Here is a 23,263-nt window from a genome sequence, read left to right on the forward strand (position 1 = left end):
TTTTTTCCTCATTGTTGTTGAGCCTGCGATTTACAGCAAAAATAGGCGAGACACTGGGTTCCGCGGAACTCTTACAATTTTTTTTTTATTTACAGGGAATTTCTCTATTTTCAACCTGTTTTTGGAAATGTTTGAAAAAGATTCAGAAAAATACCACATGTTAGATCCTAATGAGCAGGATAAAAATGGAGACAGTCTATATCACCTGTTGGCTAAAATGAAGTATAATTCTACTGTACAAAAAGCAACAGAACTTCTCTGTGACAAGAAAATCTCGTCAAATGTCAAAAACAATGAAGGCAAACTTCCAATTCATTATTTAAATGCTAAGAATGACCGAAGGCTTCAGTTCTTTAGATTAGCATCTGTTGGTGGACCAACCAAAATTTCATCCAAAAAAACAAAGGCTACAGGACAGCAGAAAAAGTCTGCCAAAACCAAGGTAGAAAACGAATCAGAACAAAATGGAGGAATTATAGAGGCTGAAGCAGAAGATCTTCTGCAATATGAAAGAGCAGAGGAAGTGCCCACTGTTGTAGAAAAACCTGTCATCAGAGCACCGTTAAGAAAAGAAGCTCTGAGGAGGAGAATTGAGGAGCTGATTTATGGTCTGGATGATGTGGCTTACAGTAAATACTCCAGTAGAGCTGATAATTTAGAGAAACCCAGTAAAAAGTCCAAAATGGATAAAGCAGAATCTCAGGTAAAACAACTTATTGTAAGAAAAAATGTTTAGATACACTTTGACCACACTGAAACATATTATAAGCATCTTTGATAATGGTCATAGGTCATGGAGAGCCATACATTTTTTTTAGACTATACAGTTTGAGTTATTAAGGTTCCTTTCAAGGGGACTTTTATTTTCATATTTTTCATATTATTAAATTTGAATATAGCTCATGGTTGCAATGAATAATGTATAGTAGCTCTTTCAATTGCCTATTTAAATATTCAACTAATTTGATTTGTAAGCTTCAGTGTTATACCTTTTTCCAGACACCAAAACCCCAGGATTCAGATAATGTACCAGTTACTGTGGAACCTACAGTAAACCAGGAACCAGAACCATTGCAGCAGGAAATAGATCAAGACTTAGATGATGATGAAGAGGAGAGTATAGAAGAACAGTTCCAGGTAAAACCAAGTATTTGCTTTCATTTAACCAATTATCTGTTCTTTTTTGGACAACAGTATGTTCTGATGGATGTACCTGGGGTTAAAAAGCCTGACAGACTCATAAAACATTCTTGGTGTTTCCAAACTTAAAAGTTGCCAATCACTTCCTTACTATTTGTTATCTTATCCTGCTTCTTCCAAGATTCCAAGAATTAAAACTGATTTTAACATGTTTTAAAAAAAGAACTTGTATTGATTGCAGATGAGACTTAAACAAATTATATATAGTGTCATATTGTGTCTTGTACAACCTCTTTTGCAGAACCTGCCTACTGTATATATTGTTAACTTTTTCTTAACTTGGAACATGTATGAAATATTTGCCACTTAATGTTAAGCAAACCTCAATCAATCAATCATAATGAAGCAATTCTATTTTACAGTTTGATCCACAAGTGTTTGAAAATTTAGAATGGGAAGTTGAATGTACTGCTGATGTATGGAAAGCCTTGAGGGACAAACATGTTCTCCCTGAATTAAAACAAAGAATTGTTTGTAAGATTCAGCATCTGGCAGCTGGCGAGTGGACTCAAATTCTGTGCAAGAAGCTCCATCATGTTCCTGAAACACTACGGCTGTATGAAGCTAAGATTACCAAAGGAGGTAGAATTATATGGGAACTTGCCATTGCCTTTTCTCCAAGATTGAGTGAGTCGGCAGAAAGAATTCTTGAATGCAATGAAGAACAATTGTCAGATCGTCCAGTTAAAGGTGGAAAAATATACTCAGAAATTATAAGAGTATGGGACATAGTCTTTGACCATGACAAAATATACAATTCTGTTCAAAGAATTGTAAAATCTCACACAAGAGGTGAGTCTTGCATCATACAGAAAAAGCTGAAGGGTGTCAAACATGAACAGTATTCTAATAAAAAGAAAAGAGTTCCTAGAATCTATGCAGAAACAGACCTTGAAAAGAGTGTCTTGGAGGAAGTCAAGCAGTACTTTCCGCCAGCAAGTGCCAACGAAACAGAATATCACATTCTTAAGTTTTATTCTTTCTCTTCAAATCTTATTTCACACATTTTACAGAACATTGAAATCAAAGTAGACTTTCCATTCCGTGTGACAGACTTGGAACATGCCATCATTAATCTCCAGTCAAACGCACCTATCCTTTTACTAGGTCGTAGTGGTACAGGCAAGACAACCTGTTGCCTGTATAGATTATGGAGTAGGTTTTTATGGTACTGGACAAAAGCTAAGGAGGCTGATGCTCCACTGTTACCTAGAGGTGATATCTACAGGGAGCAGAGGAACCAAGATGAGGAGGAAGAGGACCCAGAGGGTATTGATTAAATTATAATTAGTGTTTTAAATTTTGAAAGATTAAAAAGTTTCTTGTGCAGGGACTGGTCTTGTTGACATGAACTATAAATGTATAAAAAGACAAGAATGTGTCCATAGTACATGGATGCCTAACTCACACTTATCATTTTCCATGTTTAGTGGACCGTGAAATTGGGGTCAAAACTTCAATTTGGCATTAAAATTAGAATGATCATATCATAGGGAACATGTGTACTAAGTTTCAAGTCGGTTGGACTTCAACTTTATCAAAAACTACCTTGACCAAAAACTTTAACCTGAACTTGCACTATCATTTTCTATGTTCAGTGGACCGTGAAATTGTGGTCAAAACTATTATTTGGCATTAAAATTAGAAAGATCATATCATGGGTAACATGTGTACTAAGTTTAAAGTTGATTGGACTTCAACTTCATCAAAGTAAACTTGACCAAAAACTTTAACATGAAGTCAGAGGAACGAACGAACAGATGAATGAATGACAAACTAACAGAGGGACAGACGGACAGACTATCGTAGGTGGGGTATAAAAATAACAACTCAGCTGTTATTTGTATTATAACAGCAAACTTCTTCATTAGGCTGAGAAATTGGTACAGATTGTGTATATATAGAACAACTAAAATGAGGATGTTTTATAATCAGCATGATTAACGCTTCAATGTACTAAACTTTTACCAAAAAATCTTCTGATAAATGAACTTTGTTTATTGGCAGTCAAAATATTACTTTATTCAAAAATTGTAGGTAAAACACAGGGTAGGGTGGAACCCTATACAAATATATACATAAATATATAAAAATATTAATATTCATTCTGTCTGTATGTGATGTTTTGTATTTTTCATCTTTTTCATATTATTTTTTTCACTGTGATTTTGATGCCATAACATCTTCTAGTTTACCTATATTTATGAAATTTAAACTAGTTTGAAAAAAGAAGGAAAGTATTCAACAGAATTTCTTTTCAAGAATTTTGTTCATGATGAATTATTTTATCGAAAACAGAAATATTTTTTTAATATCAATTATAAATTTCAGAAGTTGATGACATGCTGGTGGAGGAAGAAAATGTACCTCTGGACAGACAAATATCTGGAGGAAGTCAAGAGGGAGCCACTGCAGCACCAGATAATGAAAATGAGGCTGAAGAAGTCAATGATGCAAATGGACAAAAATATGACCATTTACATCAAGTCTTCATCACCAAAAATGCTGTATTATGTAATGAAGTCCAGAAAAACTTTAGGGAACTTATGCATGCCTGTGATCTAGCTAAAAATCATTTAGAAGCAGAGAATCAAAATTTGCCTAATCGTTTTCAAGATTTGAACGATTATCAGTTTCCTTTATTCGTAACCTCTCGTCAGTTATTGTTGATGCTAGATGCATCAATAGATGAACCTTACTTCTTTGATAGAACCGAAGATGGTAGTTTGAAGGTTGATATTCAAGGATGGACAGATGGAGATGGGCCTCTTAGTATTCTTCCACTTCTTCAAGAAGATTCGGATAAAGAAAGTGATAGTGATGATGATGAAGAAGAAGAAGAAGGATTGGACGATGATCAAGATAATCTAAACCAAGATCGTCAAAACAGGAAAAGAGTACCTCCACGAAGAGAATTGACATATGAATTATTTGCTGAAACAATATGGCCGCACATGAATAAAGGTATTGGAAAGAAATATCATCCTTCACTTGTCTGGACAGAAATAATGTCATTTATAAAAGGATCATATGAAGCTTTATCCAAACCAACAGGATACCTCGAGAAGGAAGAGTACTTTGACCTTGGAAGAAAAAGAGCACCTAATTTCTCTGGAGAAAGAGAACATATTTACACTTTGTTCAAACGCTATGAACATGCGAGGAAACAAAAATTCTTGTTTGACGAGACAGATCTTGTTCGTAACGTGTATCAGCGTGTGTGCAAACAACATGATTTGAACTGGGTGATTCATCAAATATTTGTTGACGAAACTCAAGATTTCACTCAGGCTGAGCTTTGTTTACTTCTGAGATTGTGTCAGAATCCCAATGATATGTTTCTGACAGGAGATACAGCTCAGGGCATCATGAGGGGAATATCCTTCAGATTCAGTGATCTCAAATCTCTCTTCTTTTATGCTAGTCATTCATTACAGGTAATTTTAAAGTGTTTTACACTCATTATTTTATTGTTAATGAGATATTTGCAATACTTGTCAGTGATAAGATCAAAACGAAATACAAATGTGTTTAAGATTTCCCTACCTTCCTCTAACCAAAATAAGAAGAGTTTTGGTAAATTAAATTCACTGACTTACATTAATTACCTAAATTTAAAACAAACACTGTATAAGTTTCAGTATTTCAATGAAAAAAAAATCTTTAAAAAGTCATATTTATGATATTTTAAAAATATATGGGATTATTTTTCAGGCCATGGGAAAAACTTCTGGAGTAGCAATTCCTAAGCAAGTATACCAGCTGACACACAACTATCGTTCACATGCAGGAATTCTGTCCCTTGCTTCTAGTATCCTTGATGTTATGGTTGAATTTTTCCCAGAATCCTTTGACAGACTGAACAAAGATCAAGGACTCTTTCATGGACCACAACCAGTCTTGTTAGAATCCTGTAGCTTCAGTGATTTGGCGCTGTTACTCAGAGGAAACAAACGTAAGACCTCTCACATCGAGTTTGGAGCTCATCAAGCCATCTTGGTTGTTAATGATGCAGCAAGAGAGAATGTTCCAGAAGAACTTCAGTGTGGTCTGATATTGACAATATATGAAGCTAAAGGTCTGGAGTTTGATGATATTTTGCTCTACAACTTTTTCAAGGATTCACAGGTATGGAAGAGTTATTTCTTTATTTAATCAGTGTTGGACACAGCCAGTGGCCTGGTCGCCAAATGCGACCAGAACCTTGATTGGGCGATTAGAAATTGTCAAAAGATGGATGGTAACTGGCCCCAAAATAAATCATTGGGCGAGTGTATTATCATTCTCAAAATCGTAGTTTACTCCTATAATAAACAACCCACTTTCGGAACACCCATTTTCGGAAATCCTCTGGTCACATAGTTAAAACCTGCAAGTAGTCCAGTCGATTTGTGCAGATTTTTGACAAAATTGCTCAGATTGTGGTAAAAGCATGAAATTTGGCATAGTAGAAGTATTTGTCAGGGGCAACATTTAACGCTATGGACCCACTCTGAAAGTCGAAATTTGTGGACGAGGCGGCCATTTTAAAATGGCGGCCGTTTGATCTCAGTAGATTAATAAAAAAAATCATGAAAATGATATTAGAGAAGATATTGACATGAAACCTGGTTAATAGAACAACAGTGTGGATTTCAATTGTCTTGTTGAACAAAAGTTTTGGAAATATTATCCATGTTGAATGGCAGCCATCTTGAAATATCTTGATTTTTTAAAGCCAAAATATGTAGTAATTTTTCGATAAAAAAAAAAAAAAAATGCGTTGTCGAAGATATACAAATGTATTTTTTGGAGCTATATAAACAGGAAAAAAATGAGCATACCCATTCCCCGAGTTATTCTTCTGTTTTGTATCGGGTATAACAGCTTTAAAACGCGGACCACGAAGAGGATCATAAAATGAACTATTACTCTAAATGCAATATTCATTCCACCGCTTGTTCAACATAGAATAACAGGAGAATTTTATTTTACAAGTACAAATAAAGCAAGAAAATATGTGTATCACTGTTGTTTATAATAATTGTCTGAATACAGGATAATTCGTTTTGTTGATATTGTTCATTTGAAACTACTTTCAAAAACCTTAATTACACGCATAATTAATTTCATATCATGCAAGTAATATTAAAAGCATATTAATTACTCAAATGTTTTCATTTCACGTTAAAAATATTTAACAATAAATGAAATGTACATGTTTTGCCACACCACACTCTGTCGATCAAATTCGATCACAATTCCACTCACATTTACATATCGTAGTACTACTTAATACTGCCTTAACACATTTCCATTTCCTTAGTAACCGTGTTTGACTTATAGCATGTATAAGGTGAGCGCTTACTGCAGGAAGTTATTATATAGTCATATGATATATTCACCACAGATGACACGGCCTGTTATCTGAGAACTTCATATATATTGATTTTTTCGGGGTAGCCATCTTGAATGATGGCCATTTGGAAATCAGATATTCCAATATATCATTATTCGCTAATCTTATTAATTCACTGTTTGCATTCATATATTTTTTACTAATCTATATTTGATATTCACAAAGAAGTCAGATAAGGCATGCACATGTTTACAGAATAAAGATATCAGTATTAGAATTTTTGTTACTTACATGTTTGCCTAAGTAACTTTTTAAAACAGAAATTACGTATATGATATAATAATTTTATGACCGAAAGTTTGTGTTGGAAACCCTGGGGCTAGATATCAGAAGAACGTTATGGGCGATTAGATTGGAAGGAATGTGTGAAACGGCAAAAGAGGACATGTGAGGGTTTGCAATGCTCGGTAGATACAAATGGAACAGACATAGACATTTGTGCTGGCAATCACTCTTTTGATGCAAGATGTTGGGTTTTGAAATGCTTTTCCTTTCGCTCAATTCGAAACAGTTGAATGAGGGCTATGGAACTGCAGAAGCAGTCCAGGATCACAAGGCATAATGGCCCAAATCATGTCAAACAAATGTTCAGATCTCAAAATATTTCATCAGTAAAAGGGAAAACATACTAGATAAGTTGCAACAATAAGTAACCAGACACTGTAAGGTGATACTGGATCAACAAAATCAATGACTGCAGTGTATTTTTTTCTGTGGTGATGATACATCGACATTTTCACATCGATAAAAATAGGGCATGACTGTGCACCTGTACTACAAGACATATTCCCCTAGCCAAACTAAGAGCTGAAGATGTCAATTCACTAATATCCTGCTTGATGATTGATAAAACTTGACAACATATGAAATAGAGAGTACAAGACACAGAAAGAAAGCCAGGAAACTTTTATCTATGGAGCTGTGCTTTCCAAAATAATAAAATACATTGATGGCACACGGTCTTGAAGAGGTATTGTACTAATCTTCAAGCTTGCAGATCACGCTCAATTGTACAGTTGACGCCTGGAACAACTTGGAGTTATCATGGAAGGAAGAACTGATACAACGCTGTTAACAAAATTGAAATGTAGCTGCCATAGCAAGCATACAAGCAAGATAATTTTTGTTCTCTTGATTTCCAACAAAGGTATTCGTGACGCTCTAAAACAGACCTCTTTATAAAAGGTTGTCACCATAGCCATAGCAGGCAAGCTATATTTGCTTGATACTAAAAATAGCTTTACAGGGAAACTCAGTAAACGCTGTTGACACGAATCAGTTCAACAGACATAAGTTTTCTCAGTAAGAATGATACATGATGGCTTAACAACGCGACACAGTCAAGTTCTATCGTTGAGTGGCAGACAAACATACCATTTCTCATCTATAATAGATCAATTGTGCAACTCGTAGCCGAAAGGATACAACTGCTACTTATCAGTCCTCAGATAGAGAGTAAGATGTCTCACAGATTGTGGAACTGATTCATTTTAAAAGCCTACATTGAATGTCCCTCTAAACCTTTTAATAGTAGCAAGCCTAACTCTTCAAGCTCTTCTAGTTACTTTGACTATGAAAAAGCCTTCACCATCACGACTAAAAGACATGGCCTGTTTCAGAACTTCCCCAACATATTTGTTGAGAATCCGGAGAAAGACGCAACCATTTGAACAATGGTTAGTAGTTCAAGTGACAGTAACGGTCACTATTGTCGATCATAATTGTCGATGCTTCATGTTGAATGATAGTCAGATACCTCATGAAAAAGAAAACAAAAATCCCTCCAATCATTGTTCTTATTGATTCATTACAACTGTGGCTGGTTATTTTACTGTTTTTTTTTCAATCCGCGACTCATCTTAGACTTTTTTCGTTTTTCCTGACAAAATTTATTTTGATCTTAAGATTTGCTTTGAAAGGATTAGTACCTTTTGTCTTGTGATTCTCCCATTACATAGCCTTCATCAACTTGGAACAGTATGCTTACAACAAATGACTGATTACCAGCTCAAATGTATATGTCTGCTCTTTTTGTATTTGCCTACTAGCTGGCATTGTAAATCCTTACGTGTTCTCTCTTTGCGTTACGGAATTCATTCCAGTCTATTTTTTAATATTTTTTCAGCTCCAGTGATTTGTATAGCTACGCAGTTTTCCTTTTCAACATACAGTGATCATAACTCATATTTTATTATTTATATACACATTTTTTGGTGGTAAAAAAAGTAACTAAGCCCTATATGCTTAACTGCAATTAAAAGAATTTACGTATTTCTTTACACACATTTATTTGCTTACCATGTTAACATACGCATGGCTTATTTGAGCACTTGGTGAATATATTCTATATTATCAGTCATAAATATATGATTAGCAAAACTAGTTGTAAATGCAAATAAAACTTAGTATTACTTCAAAAAACAATTTAAGATAGCGAATTATGATGTATTGGAAATTTACGTTTCCAAAATGGCCACCATTCAAGATGGCCACTAAATGCTTCATTAGTCCTCAGTTGATATTCTTTGTCATAAGAAATACGAAAGTTTATTAAAAGTGGTAAAGAAATATATTTTTCATATTTTTTCTAATTATTTTTATTATTTTTTTGGATATAATTTCAAAATGGCCGCCCAGAGTCGCCATTTTGATTTTCTGAATTGGGTCCATAGCTAAAAATGTTAGTTATGACCTCAACTAACACTCTCCAAAGTTTGATGCTTTTACCACATTCTGAGCATTTTTATCACAATTCGACTGGACTAAAGTGCATTAAAATATCAATATGGCGTATACAAACGCATCGTGGATTGTCAATGTGCTTGTTGATTGTGGGTCAAAAATAGTTTTACTGACAATGATTGCGCAAAACTATTGGTGTTTTATGTAGGCTAGCGACAGGCATTGACAGTAAAACCACATCTGATCCACTTAACCAAACAAGGGCAAAGAGAATTATGAAACGAACTCTGGCATAGCTTAAACCCCCAAGGATAGAAACAAGTGCATGTGGCAGTGACATAAGAAAACAATTCGTTTATAAAATGTCTTTTTATTTTGTTTTGCATTGACACGTTGGAAACACCTGTCGACTATCACTATAGAGCTTCTCTCGCTTCTGTCTTCGATAGAAGCTCTACTGTGATAGCAAACTCCTGTGAAATGACTGACCGAAAAGAATATTGCGGAAATTCCCCGTGCTATTTTTAGATCAATTCGCAGAAAATTGTTTAGTTTTAAACGCAACAGCAATATATCATCAGTGATTACACGAAATCACTAAAGTCTATGCAACCGAAACGGCATTGGAACTTCGCCTCTCTCTACCATCGCGTGGAATGAGAAGTCACTTCTTCCTCTCCAAAATCCTAGATTAGGCACTGAACAGTGATGCTGAAATCAGTGACAATGAAGACTTCGAGAATGATTTTTTAAGGGTTATTTATCAGGAAGGTTTGATTGGGGAATTTAGAACATCTACCGTATTTATATTGCTTTTTTTTGGTCATTTTTTATGGCTCAACACGTAAAAAAAATTGATTAAAATGATTGGGCTACCAATATGCATTTTGGGCCTGTGAAGTAATTTTTACACTCGCCCAAAAAAAAAATTTCGTGCAAGCCTTCAGCCCGTCTGTCCTACACTGTATAATTATGATACTGGACATAGATTTAAGAAAAAGGAGGTAGATTTGAAACCATTTAACAATCTGTTTCTAACATGTGTGTATATAAAAAAAAAAGATGTGGTATGATTGCCAAGGAGAAGACTCTTCACAAGAGACCAAATTAAACAGAAACAGCTATAGGTCACAGTACCGCTTCAACAATAAGCAATGTGTAGTTTGTTATGTACCTATAATCACCTGATCCTTAGATGTTTGCATGTTGATGTCTTGAATTTGACATCACATTCAGTCATAGTAAATTTGGCAGGCTAAACAAAGAATAAATGTCTTGTGTTTTTAGCTCACCTAAACCGTAGGGCCAAGTAAGCTTTTCACATCACTTGGTGTCCGTCATCATCCGTCATCGTTAACTTTTACAAAAATCTTCTCCTCTGAAACTACTGGGCCAAATTTAACCAAACTTGGCCACAATCATCATTGGGGTGTCAAGTTAATAAAAATGTGTCCTATGACCCGGCCAACCAATCAAGATGGCCGCCATGGCTAAAAATAGAACATAGGAGTAAAATGTAGATTTTGGCTTATAACTCTGAAACCAAAGCATTTAAAGCAAATCTGACATGGGGTTATATCATAAATCAAGTCAAGATCTTACTGCCCTGAAATTTTCAGATGAATCAGACAACGGGTTGTTGGGTTGTTGCCCCTGAATCAGTAATTTTAATGAAATTTTGACGTTTTTGGTTAATATCTTGAATACTATTATAGATAGAGATAAACTCAGCAATAATGTTCAGCAAAGTAAGATCTACAAATAAGTCATCATGACCAAAACGGTCAGTTGACCCCTTAAGGAATTATTACCCTCTATTGTAATTTTTTTAACAATTTTTATTTATTTGGTAAATTTTTGTAAATTTCAACAAGATATTTTCCACCGTCACTTCTGGCCCAAGTTCATTATAGATCAAGATAATTGTAAGCAGCAAGATTGTTCAGTAAAGTAAGATCTACAAACACATCACCAACATCAAAACACAATTTTGTCATGAATCCATCTGTGTCCTTTGTCTAATATGCACATATACCAAGGTGAGCGATACAGGCTCTTTAGAGCCTCTAGTTTACTTTGAATAAAGATAAGAAGATGTGATAAAGCCTCCACCAGAGACTAATTTGAGAAAAATTGTAACTTATTTTTGAAGGCTTCAAAAGAATGGAGAGTTGTTACAGATTTCTTGGAAAGACTTAGTAACAATGTGAAAACTGGAACAGAGAGTTTGGTCACAGTAAGTACAGGTGAGTAGTAAATTTTAACTATAGAATGAAGTTGCCCCTTTGGTACTAAAGTCTTTGTTTGATAAGATTTTAAATAGTTAAATAAAATAAGATATGGAGATGTTGTGATATAGATATAAGAAAATGTGGTATGAGGCCTAAAATAAAATTTCATTTGTTTGGCATTGCCGCCCGACCCACTGAAAATCTTGCCGCCCGAATAATTTTGTTGGTGTTTCAAAATTCGTATTTTTTTTATTTAAAAAATCGGAAAATTCCCGGAGTTTGTTTCCAGACTTTACTTTTTTCAAATCATGATCTTTAAAGTGTTTGATGTACAGTGTATTCAGAGCAAACGCTTGAATGGCATAGATTAGAAAAAAGTCTGCCAAAAATGTCAAAAAGACAGGCAGTGGATAGCATCCCCTAATGCTCCATTAATTATGGAGAGGGGTGTTTTATTAAAACATAAGATGTTCAGCTAATCTTTACATGCAACATGGATTGATGTTCTGAAAGGCCTTTTAGAGAACATAAATGTCGTCTTTGGTAAAGCAGACAGTGACACTATTGTTGGTGTCTGCTTTGCATCCTCACTTCATGGTTTAGAAGCTTTTCACCAAGACATGACAGAATAAACATCTGTAGCTTTAACCTTTGAAAGATCTCTTGAATATGTGAAATCTATCATTTTTCTTGAACCAGATAACAAAGCATGTTGCCATGTAAATTCCAAAACAATGCATTCTTTGACCTATAAATTATTTACTTTTACAAATTGTGACTTGGATGGAGAGTTGTCTCGTTGGCACTCATACCACTCTTCTTATATCTATTCAAAATGATGCCTTGGCTTGATGGTTGAAAGGTGTACCTGCATGCACAGTCGCCTGAAGATTTATAGCTAACAAAATAGGGGAAATAAAATATTTTTACTTTATTAGTATCGATTATTATGTAGAATACGTAGTTCTAAAAATATTTAATTTCCCCCATTTTTTTTCGCTATAATTATAATTAATACTACTAAAAATTGCTCTAATTATGAAATCTTCCGGTGACTGTGCTGCATGAAAGCACCAAAGCTTAAAGACCAATACATGTATGGTCCCAGATTTACAGGTTTATTTGTACATGTAGAGGTTAGCCTGGTACAAAACATACATATTTTTAAAGACTAACCTCTTGTGTGTATCACAAACTTAAAACAGAAAAGATATCTGACAGCAACATATCTATAAATATTGTCTGGCATTCATGTCTGTTCTTGTGCCAACCTTCTTAATTTGTAATATTTTGCTATCCTCAAAAGCTGATCAGGGGCTGCAGTGGCTTTGATTGTTTTCTAGTTTGACAAAATTTACATGTATCAATGCTAGTCTATCACCTCTAGGTATAAGTTTGCAACCACAAAATTAAGGTTAGATTGTCAAAGACATTTATGATAAGGTTCCTCTGTGCACTACACTTTCATCCACTAATAAACTGATTGTCATGAACTTGCCAATATGGTGTAGAAAGTTTATTTTAAATCCCATCAAACAAGCAAACAATGAATCAAAGCTTAAATCATGTATTTGTACAGGGAGCTGTAGTGGTCAAACTGATTAAGATATTACAAGTTTACCAAACTGAAGACAACTTCAAGATGTGACATTAAGCCTCTGTTCAATAGACAGTCCCACAGTTAAGATTCAATCACAGGGGCTTGTTACAATTGCCGGGTTTACTATCCATACGAACCCAGTTCGTATGGATAGTAAACCCGGCAATTGTAACAAGCCCCTGTGATTCAATTTTCAGGTCTAACATGTTAGTTCACTACCACAGATCTGTTTCTGCTGGGTACTTTGGTTTACTCCTCCCAAAACACTGAACGTCTGACATGAAATTACCGATATGTTGTAGAATGTGACTTTTATCCCCTATCAAAGAAACCATCAGTTTGTGCACACAACTGCAAAATGCTGCACTGCTTTTGGCTGTGATCTAGAGTCAAAATGATTATGGTTGCAATATATATATAGTTTTTGAATGAAATAAAAAAAAAAAATCCCTACCTACCTACCCAACTGCTGATGGTGTGAGTCGGCAATGCCAAACAAACAATTTTTTAAGGGTGGCCTGAGTGCCAATTAGAGACAACTCTCCATCCAAGTCACAATTTATAAAAGTAAACCGTTATAGGTCAAAGTAAATCTTTATCACATAGCCGTTGCTCATTGCAAACAGCAAGCTATAAATGGCCTAAAAAAATGTGTAAAACAATTCAAACCAGAAAACCAATGGTCTAATTTATAAAAAAAAAAAATGAGAAATAAGAAACACTTATAAACAAGATCAACAAACCACAACCAGTGATCATCATTTGGTCTTGCCTCCTATCATGTACCATTAATTTTAAAACTTTTGCATAGTTTATGTAGTGAAGGTCAATGATGTAATGTATGAACTTTTATAGTGTTTGCATTTCTAATTGTTATTGAGAAATTTTGCTGCTTCCTTAATCATTGTTTATATACCTTTTAACTTTTGCATAGTGTTCATGTTAAATTTCTGTCTAGGTCAATTCATTGTCTTGCCTGCAAAACACTGTTCACTCATTAAAACATATTTGCCTAGTTTTGTATCAACACAACATACTTTTAAGTCTTCACAAAAGTTGTAACTTGTATTTCTTATAAAAAATATTTTTGTAGAAATTTTGCAGCAAAAGGACAGACCAAGAGCCTTGACCTTTGACCCTAACCAACATAAAGTTCTGAACTCTGAACTTAAGCACCTGTACACAGCAGTAACACGGGCAAGGGTGAATGTGTGGATCTTTGATGAAGATATGGATAAAAGAGCACCCATGTTTGAATATTTCAAAGCTCGCCATCTGGTCAAGGCCATCAGTAGTGATGATGTTCAAAATTGTAAGTTTCAATAACTTTGCTCTGTGTAAATGGAAACAGGACCAATTATTTTAAGAGATTGATGAAAAGAGTTGGATTTTTGTGTCATCATCAAATACAAAATGACATGGTCTGTGTGACATGAATTTATGAAAATATATACCGGTAAGCCAAATTAGCTTTTCACATCATCAGCAACTTACTTGAGAATGGGTGAAACAACTTTATTGCTTAATCAATTTATGATTATTTTCACATTGTATGCAAACTAATTTTAACTATTTTAGACAGAATTATATATTTCTAGGTCCTGCTTGCTGATTTACGAACTGTAACAAAAAGTAAAGGGGCACATCTATTAATCCCTACTACTTGTTTACATCATTTACCTTAAAAAGATAATGCATATTTAATTAACAGTTTTCACTTTACAAGGTTTATAAATAATGCTAATCTTTTTAATATAATTCTTATAGTATCCACTAATGGAATGTTTGCTGAAGAATCTACCCCAGAAGAATGGTTAAAAAGAGCACAAGACTTCATGAAACATAACTTGTATGAAGTAGCAGCTAAATGTTATCGACAAGGAGGTGAACCTTTGAAGGAGAAAGTAGCAATGTCTCATCAGAGTGCGCTGAAAGCCTCCAGAATAAAGGACAACCCTGCAAAAATGAGAGAGGAGTTTATGTTAGCTGCAGAACAGTATTTAGAAGTCAACCATCCCGGTTATGCTGCCAAGTGCTTACAGAATGCCAGAGAGAGGGAACTTCTAGCTCATCTATATGAGAAAATGGGTCAGGTATGTTCCATGACAGTACAAAATGGCTGTTATTGCTTTCCATTGATTAGTTAGTTATCACCATCTGAACAAATTTAACTTTGAAAACAGTAAAATTGCAAAGGTCAGTAGTTTATATGTTGTTGCAAAAGCCTATAAAAACTCCCTAGGAAAGTTTCAGTGTTTACAAAATATATTCTCAATAGAATAAATCATTAAAAGTATAAAAATGGGATCAATAAGAAGTTAATTAGCATTTGAATGTCGACTTAGGACTAGTACATATTAATGTATTAACATATTACAGTCGATTCCACTTAATTGCATACCGCTTAATAGCATAATTCGGTTAATTGCATACTTTTCTCCTGCACAAAACCATTTCCCATTCACCTAATGTTAAATTGTCCGGTTATATGCATAGCCTTACAAGTGGCATTTCGGTTTATTGCATAGGAAATAATCTCCAGCTAGATATGCTCAGTTAAAACTGACGAGATTTTTGACCGGAAACGGCAATTTGGTAAGTATATTTTTCTTGAATGCATCATAATTTTCATTATTATTTCACATTTACTTGTGTGTTATTCAAATAAAGTTTTAAAACAGTATCTTTCGTGTTTATATGATTATAGAAAAGGCCTCGATGTGTACACAGGTAAAGTTTCCCATATTCTATTTTAAGCCTCGAGGTCATAAAAATGTCAATCAGCTGATTGTTGTAAAAACACAACCATTCTATAATCTTCTATCTCAAAAGGTGTTAATTATTGATTGGATTTCAAACATTGTTCATAGATTATATTTTGGGTGAATTTTTAAAACATTAACGCCTGCTAATTATCGATCATTATCCAATGTGTAATTTCGTAATTCAGATTGGGTGATCTACATTTATGTTAAATATTACAGGGCATTTATATATGGTTGAAGAATTTTATACATCAATCTTTCCTTTTTAATATTTTTTTAAAAGAAAATTAACTTCTAATTATTAAATTTTCTCACTTTCAACACTCGTGTCCAGCAAATAACCCGTGCAGGGCCCCATCACCTTTGCATAGAAACTAACGATGTTAAAGTAACAGCGTTACATCACTGTGTAATCAGTAAATACTGAATATCAAAGGCAGTTCATTGCACAATTATTGTTTACAATGATTATAAACTGTGTAGTATCGTTGAACAGTTTATTTCAAACAAAGCACAACAATTTAATTTGTACATCCGGGTCATAGAAACAAATCTATTTTTAGAACAATTTTATTTTCGTATCTCAGGTAAAGGAAAAGTCGGTACATAAATAAACTAAAACAAAATGTGTTTATAAACTTTATTGAAAGAATACTCAATGAAATAAAATGTATGACAGAAGACAAATAACTTTTATTAGAATAAATAAGCATTCAATATGTTGTAAGTGGACTGTGGACGTTCATCTTTCTTATTTGCTGATCTGCACTATCGATGTTATTTGACTCCGTAATTTGGCATTTCGGATATAAGCATACTCCGCTTTATTGCATAATTTCGTCTGACAAATAGGCTATGCAAATAACCGGAATGTACTGTAATAAATTGAAAAAAAATATATTTATTTTAGCTTGAAAAAGCAGCTGAAACATACAGAAAGTTGAGACGTCCAATAGAAAGCAGTGCATGTTATGAGAGATTGGGATTCTTTGATAAAGCTATAGATACTTTGTATGAACAAGAAATGTATGACATGGCATTTGATACACTCAAAAGATTCAGAATGCAGAAAAAGGTATGTGATTATCACTGAACTAGTATATATTTGTTTAAGGGCCAGCTGAAGGACGCCTCCAGGTGCGGGAATTTCTCGCTTCATTGAAGACTTGTTGGTGACCTTCTGCTGTTGTTTTTTCTATGGTCGGGTTGTTGTCTCTTTGACAAATTCCCCATTTCCATTCTCAATTTTATGTATAAATGAAAAATCTGTTTAAATCAAATTAAATGAGGTAAATATTTTGTCATACTAATATATACTATAAGGTTATGTTAATTTTTTTTAATTTATAGTATTGAGTGCTTACAGCAGTTTCAATTTTTTATGTCCAATTTATTGGCATTATGTTTTTCAGTCTGCGTCTGTTTGTATGTCCATCTGTCCCTGTTCAGGTTCAAGGTAGTTTGTGATGAAGTCCAATCATCTTTTTCAATCAAAACTTTTAAATACACCTGTTCACTAGCTGTGATATGATCTTTCAAATAAAAATGCCAAATATGGGTTTTTACCCCGATTTCGTAGTCCACTGAACATAGAAAATGCTAGTGCTAGTGGGGCATCTGTTTACTATGGACATTCTTGTTAGTTGGGTTTTTTTTTTTTTTGTATTTAAAAGCATAATTTTTGTGGGGGAAAACTAATCGCAAATCATTCGCCTAAGTTGTTTTGTAAAATATCACAGGGCAGTCCATTCCTCCCATTACAGGTTAAAATTAGGGTTTTAGGTAGTTAACAATGAAGTTGTCTTCGCACTAACTTAAAACTTAATAAACATGTGCATTACAATGTAAAGTTTTAATTATGGTTTCCAACCAGATGTAAGCTTCACTGAATAGGGAAATATGATGTGTAATACTCGTATACTTGTACATTTTCAGGTTAAAAGTTTTGGTTTAATCTTAAAAGTAGCTTACCAAGTAATTGTCACATCATATAGGAACTTTGTACTTCTCTATGATGTTAACCTTTTGACAAATATACCAAGAGAGGCACTTTATAGCTGTATCCATCATATTTTAGTTCCTCAGATTGAGTTTCCCATAGTATTTGTACAGAATCAGAAATGGATATTATTTTATTTTAAACTTAAGTCAAGAATCTTCTAGATCTGTAATCACTTAAATTGGGGTTGTCCATACTACTCTGGCCTGTATATCATAGGTTGAATGCATATAAACTTTCATTTATTCAGTTGAATCATCATAATGAAGTGCATATACAGAATAAGAATTAAGATCCAACGATTTTCTTGGCTTATTTTCAGGAATTTGAAGAGAAAGGTATGGTTCTACCACAACATTTGAAGGAGCATGCTCCACGTAAGGAGCACACAGAGGAACAGTTAGCTTATGTATCTGCTGGGATGTATCATACTGCCAAGAATGTTGGAAAGATGTTAGCATCATTAAACAGATTGTCCAGTATCCAGGACAGAGTGGACTTCTTGAGGAAGCACCATAACCATCAGAATGAATACATGTCACATGCAGCTAAAATCCTCAGAGATAATGGTAATCATGTAATGTTTGTCATAGTACATGTACAAAATTTACAGTGCATAAAGGTTTATAAAATTTTTTAACTTACCCTTCTAAATTGATCATGTTGTGTTTCAGCTTTCAATTTATGTTTATTATGTCACGTTTTAAAGAGTATATTCAGGGTTGTCATGCAACTGGAAGAACAGAAAAAATTTGAGGTGAACATGGCAGTGAAACTTGAGAAAAAAATCAGGGAAAAATCATTGAAAGTGCTGCTTGCCAAAAAAAAATGAATTACCTCCCTTGTGCTTATTGGTTCTTCCATTCGAAAATTTTCATCCTTATGGTAAACAAGTACCCTTGAGTACCCATGAAAAGGTATTAATACTGGCCACTAGAGGGGGTAAAATTGCTTTATGAAAATGGTCTTAAAATTAATTGCAATGTTATATATCAAGCTAAATTTTAAACTCAATGCTAAAAACGCTATCCTTGAAAACTACTGATACTCCTGGAAAAATATTTGAATTTAATTTCTTAAAAAAGAGTGACAACACTGTACATAAGAATAAGCTATCTGTTTGTCCTTTTGTCCAGAGGCTTATGGCTGGACATATATTGAATAACATTTACCATGTTTACAGTCTTAGAATTCCCCTGAAGATATTTATAATGGAATACAATCCTAACCTACAAGGGGAAATAATCTAAATTTTTCTTTAATATTGCAATATGCATTGATATTCTCTTGTAAGAACGAGTCCTTCTAAACAGCTTGACAGATATTGCTTAAACTTTAATACTCAGTTGTAAAACCCTACCTGAAGAAATTGATTAGAGAATAGAAACTGACCCTTGATGAGAAAGGAGAGATAATTGAACTTTTTACATTTTGCAATATTGAGGAAAAGTCTTGAAGGCACAACTTGTTTTATAAAGTGAAAGAATTTGGTGAAATTTTACCCACTATAAATATAATATCTACTCTTTTTGTAGAATAAGAAAATACAAACACATTTGCTTTTTGTTTTGTCTCTCCTAAGCTAGATGCATATATATATATATATTTCCATTCTCAATTTTATATATATATATACTACTTATAATACCACATCTAAAACTTCATCAATACCAAATGATCAGATACACGATAAATGAATGGAGAGTGAGAGAGGAGTTTTTTCCATGATTGAAATTATATCAGCCTTTAACCTGATTTTTGGGAATTTCATGTAAAAGGAACTATGAACATTTAGCTGCATAAACTGTGCATTTGTTTACTTTTAGATTTCTATTTTAGGACAAGAGAATGATGCTGCCCAAATATATATAGACCAAGGACAGATAGATCAGGCACTGCTATTGGCTAGAGATTTAGGTAGAAAGGATTGGATTGGTTACTGTTTGGTTGTAGAATCACAAATTCAGACTAGCATTCAGTTTGATGGAAGTGCCATTTCTGCAAAGAAAGAAGAAGTTGTGGAAAAATTGAAAGAAGCTTTTGATCTGTTCAAAAACTTGCAAGAATATAATTGTTACAAGTATGGAGATTCTCAGAATGGAGCTGGGGAAGCAAGTCTTTTGTTGGGTCAACTGACAGATGACATATCTTGGATGCAACTTTCATGGGGACATTTTAATAAGGCCAAACCATATAGAAATGAAGTAGCTCAATTGGATTGTATGAATTGGATGGTATACAACTCTGATCTTGCTGACAGACAAAATCTGTTCCAGGTTGTCAAAGGAATGCAAAATTTATATGGTGTGCTGAAAGTCTTAACCAAACCAGGTCTTGAAGACAAACATAGGCTAGGTCAGATTCTAAGGTTTTGTGGTCTGGAAAATAAAACTGATGCAGAATTGATGTGTAATCCAACTTTGAAACCAAGAATTCTGGGAGTGTTGAAATCACAAGGTACAAATATTAATGAAAAGCTTATGAAGTTTGAAATTTCTCAACAGAAAGCCAGATTCAGTATTGCACAGGATTTTTTGATCAAAGGAAAACATTGGTACAACAGATTATGTTTAGAGTTTGAAAGGCAACACAAGATGTTAGGACAATGTTCACTGTTCAATATTGGTATTAAGGATGAGTGTCAGACACCATGTTCTAAGGGACTTCACAGCAAGTTGACAGATGCCAACTTTAGAAAGTTGATTGAATTAGATATTCTTTTTGTTGAACTGGAATATTACGTTAAATCTGGAGAAGAAGCTATTTCAATTTTGCCAAATGAGTTTAAGCAGCTACAAGAAATATTCTTGACTCCAAAAGATAAGGAGTTTGTGTCCTGCAAGCTTTTATTAAGCAGTTTACATACAAGATTTTGTCAGAAAGAGGGCATTGCTATTTCAACCAATAGTGAAGTATTTCACTGGAAGAAGACCTTGAGACAAAAGAAGTATTTGAGAATGCAACTGGAAAGTATGTTAGGAGCAAGGTATGACAGGGTGAGAGACAAAAACAATAAAATGAGAGAGAAAAATGTGGAGCTTTTCATGAATATTATATTTATTATGAATTTCTTCAATATTCCAACCATTCCATTGTATAAGATATTGAGGCAATTTGAACAGGATCTCCTTTCTGAATACAGAAATAGAAGCATATCACCTAGATCCTTGGAAGAGCTAGGATTTATCCTGGAAAAGGATTTAGTTCACTGTTTGGGAAGACAATTTCTTGAATCTTATGAACACCTTTCAAGCGCAAACAATAATCCAGATGGTGCCCTGAGAAAATTTTCAAAATTTCTTCAGTTGGAGAGAAAAAAGAACCATGAACCGATGTTACCAGACTTGAATCTTCTGATGATGTGGATTGAGTTCTTTTCAGTAACAGCTTTTTGTTTGGAGTGTAAATTTACAACCAGAGAAGAGATGTCCTTTGTCATTCCAGCATCATACCTTTCCATTGTTAATTTTGTAGATGCCAGTTTCCTTGGTGAACAGGGAGTTCCAACCTTAGAAGCTATAAATAGATATAGTCATTACCTTGAGCAGGATCTGGTAAGAAACAAGACAGAAAGCCTTGTTGCTATTTTGGCTGGTACAGATAAGAAAATGAACATAATCAATTTGGTATTTCAAAGATTGACAGAAAGTATGAAATCATTTGAGCCCCTAGACAGTATTGAAGAAGACTTTATTACCAGAAAACATGAATATTCAAAGGAAAGGATAGAAAGTATTACAATTGCAGAAAGGGTGCTGGTGGCAAGCTTGGTCTTTGTTTGCAACATGGGGAGCACGGTATTTAAAGTGTCAGAAACTCATGTAATTGGGGAGATATGTAAAATTAGGCTCCCAGAACATTGCCCCGAAAGGTTAACACAGGCAATAAGAGGTGTCCAGAAGGCAAATGGCATAAAAGATATTGTGGTTTGTCTGAAATCCTTACTTGAGCAGAGAGAGGAAAAACTGTTACATTGTTGGTGGCAGCCATGGCTGAATCGTCGTCATGGTATTGAAATAGACACTGACATTGATATGTCAATATTTCAGGACTCTTTTTTTCTTCCTAAAACTAGAGAAGTTGTTGTAGATCCAAATACTTTCATTGCTAGCCAAACAAACTTTGGGGAAGAAGAAACTGCTTTATCTACTGAAGAAAAGGAAAAAATAAGAGCAGAATATGTCTTGTATGAAGAGCAACAAAAAAAGAAAAAATCAGCTCAAACCATTCTCAACTTCCTAAAACATGTAAAATTCTTGTCTAATTGCCAGAATTTGAGAGAACTCTGTGAAATAGAGCAAGATAAAATGGACAAATCCAAATCAGTTGACATTTTCAGAGATATTATTGTGAATGATAAAATATGTGGTATTTGTGGAGTGTATTTCAAACCAGAGGAAAGAATTGTTGAGAGGGAACAAGAACCAGTGGACAGTGAATATCCTGTTCTGAACCAGCCTACCTCTCCTACTGCACCTGGTAATATTCTTCAGAAATGGTTTAGTGACATTAAAAGCTTTGTTGTAGATCCTAGCAAAGAGGCTGCAACTACATCACAAGAAATAGGAGAAAGTTATTGTGGATTGACTCCATTACAAAAACATGAGAGATCAGAGAGTCATTTAAGTAAACAGCAAGAGTTCAAACTTTTCCAGGGTGCTTACAATAATTACCTAAAGAGAGACGTGGATAAAATGAAAGCCTTCATAGAAATGTATGAACTGAGGTCTTCTAGAATCAAGAAACTATATCCAGATTGTACATTGGAAATTGCTCATACAATAAGATCATATGACACTGTTGTTAAACAAATTAAATACATTTTGGAAAATAGAGACTGGAGAGACCAACATCTTCATCAAATGGTTAAGGAGATGGTTGGAGGTGGAAGGCTGATTTATGAGTATGTTTTGGATAAATACGTACTACAATCAAAGGTAATTATAAAATTTCATATGATCAAATTTGAAAAATAGGTCAGAAGTAATTTCAATATAATTTCAATGAGAGCCATTTTATGGTCGAGCCTGCGACAAAAGTCGCAGAAAGCTCAACATAGGGATAGTGATATGGCGGCGACGGTGTTAGCTCACTTCTTAAAAGCTTTATATTTTAGAAGGTGGGAGTCCTGGATGCTTCATGCTTTGTATATGGATGCCTCATGTTATGAAGTTTCTGTCAGTCACATGTCCAATGTCCTTGACCTCATTTTCATGGTTCAGTGACTACTTGAAAAAAAAGTTAAGATTTTTTGTAATGTTAAATTTTCTCTTATTATAAGTTATAGGATAACTATATTTGGTATGTGGGTACCTTGCAAGGTCCTCTTGCCCGTCAGACAGTTTTCACTTGACCTCGACCTCATTTCATGGATCAGTGAACAAGGTT

At 34.1% G+C, this 23,263-nt stretch overlaps 1 protein-coding gene across 2 annotated transcripts in view; it reads left to right on the forward strand.

Annotated features, from left to right (window-relative positions):
* LOC134728169 (TPR and ankyrin repeat-containing protein 1-like) overlaps positions 1-23,263 on the forward strand; it is a 59,077-nt gene that overhangs the window by 31,345 nt on the left and 4,469 nt on the right. For both annotated transcript variants that reach the window (XM_063592660.1, XM_063592667.1), the window contains 11 exons: positions 96-703; positions 1,000-1,137; positions 1,563-2,469; positions 3,532-4,637; positions 4,915-5,328; positions 11,433-11,526; positions 14,205-14,423; positions 14,879-15,204; positions 16,787-16,951; positions 18,198-18,444; positions 19,715-22,812. In XM_063592660.1, the coding sequence (XP_063448730.1) occupies positions 96-703; positions 1,000-1,137; positions 1,563-2,469; positions 3,532-4,637; positions 4,915-5,328; positions 11,433-11,526; positions 14,205-14,423; positions 14,879-15,204; positions 16,787-16,951; positions 18,198-18,444; positions 19,715-22,812 (7,322 nt within the window). The remainder of the gene's footprint in view (positions 1-95; positions 704-999; positions 1,138-1,562; positions 2,470-3,531; positions 4,638-4,914; positions 5,329-11,432; positions 11,527-14,204; positions 14,424-14,878; positions 15,205-16,786; positions 16,952-18,197; positions 18,445-19,714; positions 22,813-23,263) is intronic.

This window comes from Mytilus trossulus, chromosome 1 (genome assembly GCF_036588685.1).
Source record: "Mytilus trossulus isolate FHL-02 chromosome 1, PNRI_Mtr1.1.1.hap1, whole genome shotgun sequence".
NCBI classification, from domain to species: domain Eukaryota; kingdom Metazoa; phylum Mollusca; class Bivalvia; order Mytilida; family Mytilidae; genus Mytilus; species Mytilus trossulus.